A 4,612-nucleotide genomic window follows, 5' to 3' on the forward strand; every position below is an offset into this window, starting at 1 on the left:
CTTTCTTTCTTACTGTAAAACGTTAGGATTACATTGTATGATAGCTGACATAGATAGACATTGTTTTTCCTATAATATAGATACCGACTGTATTTGTATATTTATATGGTACAACTTGGGTTGCATAAAACCCACAAACAACTGGTCAACAATCAAACAACTAAGAAATTCTTTACATGTAATCTTGCCACTAGTTACGCAATCGCCAATCCACTATTTTATTTTCAATTGTTTTCTTTCTTTTATGCAAATATGGTTATTCAACTAGAAATATAATATAATATAATATAATATAATATAATATAATATAATATAATATAATATAAGCCTTGTGTATCATATTTACATGTAAATTGGATTTAAATAATCTGAAGTGTCTTTTTTGGCCAATAATAATCCAAATTGTGTTTATTCCATACATGGTTACAACTTTTTTAGTTAGTTTGTATAATGGTCCGTCGTTAAAAATAACTTAACGGAGTAATTTTTTCCCGAATTACGAATTACAAACCAATGTTTTAGGGCTTTTGATCAGAATGAGGATACGAGTCGATTGATGTAAAACTTACCTTGAAACGGTGATCTAAACGGCTTGATTGTTTGTTAATTGGAAGTTTAAACACCTGAATTGAAGCACCGTTTTCGTCTGGAGCACTGTTTCGAGGTAAGTTTTACATCAAGCGACTCGTATCCTCGTTCTGATCAAAAGCCCGAAAACATCCGTTCGTAATTTGGAAAAAAAAAACTTAACTCCAATGTTTTTTTAACGGCGGACCATTATACAAACAAAATGAAAACTTTGCCCATATTTATATGATTTGAATAGTAAATTACTAAATTTTATTGTACACTAAGTTTGTTTTATTTATACAAAATATAATGGAATAATAATAATTCTCAAGTCAAATAATATTTATGCGAATTTAAGACATACAAGATCTAGATTATACCAAAACGTTCAATTATTTAAAAAAGGTCAACACAACCATCATATTTTTAAAGGTAACATCTTCACTATGGTTAGTTGTTTCTTGAAAAACAATTTTCTTGATTATGACATCCTATAATTTAAATATCATCATTAAAATTTAGAAAAAGAAAAGAAAAATATCTTTCTTTTTTCCCAGAAAGTTGAAGCAATAATCATAGTGCAATCTTGTGAGTGTATGTCCAAAATCTTTAACAGAAATCTTGATAAAACCTAAAAGTTTATTAAAAAGATTGGTAACCTAAGAACCATTTTATTTGTTACTGATCTTTATATCTTTATAAGAAATTTTTCTATATGCTATATCTTTCTCTTGACATTGAGTTCTTGACTACAAATTTCAGGATATGGAGTTGGGGATATAAGAGTGTCGGTTTTGTAATTGCCCTTTTTCGTGTAGAATGATAAATAGACTGGTTATAAAAAAATAAAAAAATAATAAAAAATTTTTTCTAGAAATTGATTTAAAAAAAAATTGATTATGCAAATTTTACTAATGATTAGAAGTTCGGTTTATGAACATGTATTGCGCTTGTGAGATAGTAAAAAGAAACAGAGACGAGTTAACAAAGAAAGTACATTTAATGTTTTAGAGCGATGAAGTAAAGGCGAACAAACAAAAGTCCGAAATGAATCAAGAAAATTAATGATTAAAAATTATCAAAACGGTACGAAAATATGAAGAAAAAAAAAAGGTTGAAGTAAAAGCTTTCTTTTTTCTCTCATCAACCCCTACAATATTTTCCTTAAAATGTTACAACATATTACTAGTAACTAACTTTGTAACTTTCCATCGCCTCGGCCTCTCTGCCACCGGATTCTTGATCGATATTAGTCTAAAATTATACAATCAGTGTTTTTGAAGAAGCCATCATTGTGTCTTCTATCTCTCTCTCTATACAGAATTACATATGCATCTCTTTAAAAATCCATCATATATGTCAAGTGATTCTGTATTATTGCTCAACTTTCATTTGACCTGCAAAAATGTTCATACATAAGATTGTTTTGACTTTTAACTCACAAGAAGTCAAACTTAAAAAAAAAAAAAGTCAACTCACCATGAAAGCCTTGAGGCTGATCCTGGCCTATTGCCATCTTTACAACACTTTGAAGGTCATTTTCCCAGAATGTTGAAGCCTATATTATTTTTTCATGTAACAAGAATTCTTAATAAACACCTTGCAACGAAAAAAAAAAAAAAAACTTGAAATATGTTTAGTGAATGAAATTTTAATTTACCTCAGCAAAACCATCAATGTGAGGTAGTTTCATGATCGAGTTGCGCTGCATTGCCGCCATCAACGGGTTCATGGAAAGTTGATTCTCGGGCCCACCAGGAACCATACCATTTATTTGGGATTGAAATCCGTATGGGAGTGGTTGTACCGAGGCATCAAACGGGTTCACATTGTTGGGCACAGAAATAAGAGGCCGAAACATCTGAAAATTTGCACATAATCCACCCAAAATTACTTCCAAATCCAAATTAAATACGCGTCTCGTCGAGTAAACCAAAAAAAAACTACTCTTATCCAAGTTAACGAACGTTTGGATGTGCGTTTAATCTACACATTGTTTGATAGCAGGTTTTAAAAATAGGTTGGAACAACTTACATCTTTAGATAAAAGTGCTTCCATGCTCACATCCATCCTGGGATTAACAGTGGCCAATTTCATAGACAAAAACTACAAAAAAAAAAAAAAAACTTTAATAATAACTTAAAAAAAACAAAGTAACATATTTTGATTTATACTATATTATTTTAGTATTAAATCAATCTTAATTACCTCAACTTGTCTCTGCAATGACTGTACATAGTTTATAATCTCATCAAGCATAACAGCTTTTCCAGTGACCTATAAAATAAAAAACCCAGCTCAAATCACAACCTTAAAGTCCAAATGCTTCAGTTTTTATTTCAAAATGTGAACAAAAATAATAAAAATTGTAACTTTATTTTGCACCTTATTACATCCTGGAACAAGATCTTGCAGAAACTTCATCCTCTCACTTATTTTCTCTCTCCTGACCTGAATTTATCAAAAAAGGATACAAATTTGAGTTGGGTTTTCAGTTTTGTAAATTATGATTATATATTTACATTAAACAAAATATTATAATTTATAATAAATTAATAATCTTGTTAAATTTGGAAAAAAAAAATGAAAAATGGCTTACTCTTTCTGCAAGACTATGGCTGTCAGTAGCTTGACCCCTTCTGGCTCTAACATGAATGTAATCTTTTGGTGGTTCCGTTGACTTTTCATTTGACTTGCTTCTTTTTGCATCTGATTCCTCTTTTTCTGCTTCTGCCACAACCTGCACACACAAGATTAGCAGTCTGTAAACTAGAACAAAAAGGGACATGAATATATGATATTCTAACAAAATGACCAAACTAACCTTGTCATCTTTAGCAGAGATTGTACTAGATTGTGCTTCTTTTCCCTTTCCTTTTGGAATCCCCTTTCTCTTTCTACCATTACTATTATTATTATTATTATTATTATTATTACTCTGTCCTTTTGTTTCAGTTTCAGATACTGATGGTTCCTCCAAATGATCACCACCTATCTTCTTGTTTTCATCTGGGACTCTTGAAAATTGATTCTTGCCACAAAAAGTTGAGAACTTTGCAGCTCTTTCAACAAATCCAGGATCTGAATGGAATGGTAATTGGTGATTCCCTGGAATAGGATAATATTCTTGAATCTTGTGATCTGTTATTGAAAGATTAAGCTTTGGTGGTGAGTTCAAAGGAGTGTTGTAGCAGGAATTAGTGGCACTATTGTTGTTTCCAATCTCACTGGAATTGCATATGCTTCCAAGTCTACCAATCAATTCCCTTAAAACAATGCTATCATTCCCATTCCCTGGAATTGGAACTCCGGAATGGGAATGGGAATGGGAATTGACTGGAGATGAAACAAGTGAACTCAAAGCAGACTCAAAAAGCTCCCTTTGGTCCATAGAATTGGAGTTAAAAAAGGGTTGATTGAGTTCATTGGTTTGAATTCCCATTCCAAAGATGGGATTCCAGGGCTGGGGGATTCCGGTTCCTTCACTGGTTTCCATAATTGAAGTGAAGTGAAGTGAAGTGAAGTGAAGTAGTACCAAATGGGGTAGTGTTTGTAAATGGGTGTCTTGTTTTTTAAGAATTGGGTAAGAAAGATTGGGGGGAGCTTTAGGAGAATTGATAAGTCTTTTCTGGTTTATGGAAATGGAATTCAAAGTGTGTGAAAGATAAAGGGGATGTGTGTGTGTGTGAGAGAGAGGGCAGTTGTGAGTTGAAGATAGGTGATAAATAACATAAAAGCATAAAGAAAAGATAGGGGAGATGGGAAAGCGAAAGTGAATAGTATGTGTATGTGTATGATATAATAAATAATAATATATTATATAGTTATGATAAAATAAATCAAAATAACGTATATTATTTTATATATAATTATATTATAAATATAGATTATAGATATATACAGAAACATCAATATTATTATAAGTATAGTTGTGACAAAAAAAAAATATATATATCTTACTATCTATAACAGTAAATAAATAGATGGATCACATTTGGGTTTGTAAAACAATTAAAGAATAAAACTCATGAGGATTCCGAG

General features: G+C 31.0%; 1 protein-coding gene across 1 annotated transcript; it reads right to left on the reverse strand.

Moving 5' to 3' along the window:
- Positions 1-1,618: 1,618 nt before the first annotated feature.
- Positions 1,619-4,304, reverse strand: LOC110891385 (transcription factor bHLH62). Its single transcript, XM_022139080.2, has 8 exons — positions 3,396-4,304; positions 3,171-3,311; positions 2,957-3,022; positions 2,780-2,848; positions 2,606-2,677; positions 2,231-2,431; positions 2,050-2,128; positions 1,619-1,967 (listed from the first exon to the last, which is right to left on the reverse strand). Exons 1-8 carry the CDS (start codon positions 4,065-4,067, stop codon positions 1,945-1,947), a joined length of 1,323 nt encoding a protein of 440 aa, XP_021994772.1. The 5' UTR covers positions 4,068-4,304; the 3' UTR covers positions 1,619-1,944.
- Between the last annotated feature and the right edge of the window lie 308 nt (positions 4,305-4,612).

This window comes from Helianthus annuus, chromosome 7, assembly GCF_002127325.2.
Source record: "Helianthus annuus cultivar XRQ/B chromosome 7, HanXRQr2.0-SUNRISE, whole genome shotgun sequence".
Lineage (NCBI taxonomy): Eukaryota > Viridiplantae > Streptophyta > Magnoliopsida > Asterales > Asteraceae > Helianthus > Helianthus annuus.

Coding starts and splice junctions, on each gene's coding strand:
- LOC110891385 (XM_022139080.2), bottom strand. CDS start 4,067: ATGGAAACCAGTGAAGGAACCGGAATCCCCCAGCCCTGGAATCCCATC. Junction 3,312..3,395: donor TCTCTGCTAAAGATGACAAG/GTTAGTTTGGTC, acceptor TTGTGTGTGCAG/GTTGTGGCAGAAGCAGAAAA. Junction 3,023..3,170: donor GCCATAGTCTTGCAGAAAGA/GTAAGCCATTTT, acceptor TGATAAATTCAG/GTCAGGAGAGAGAAAATAAG.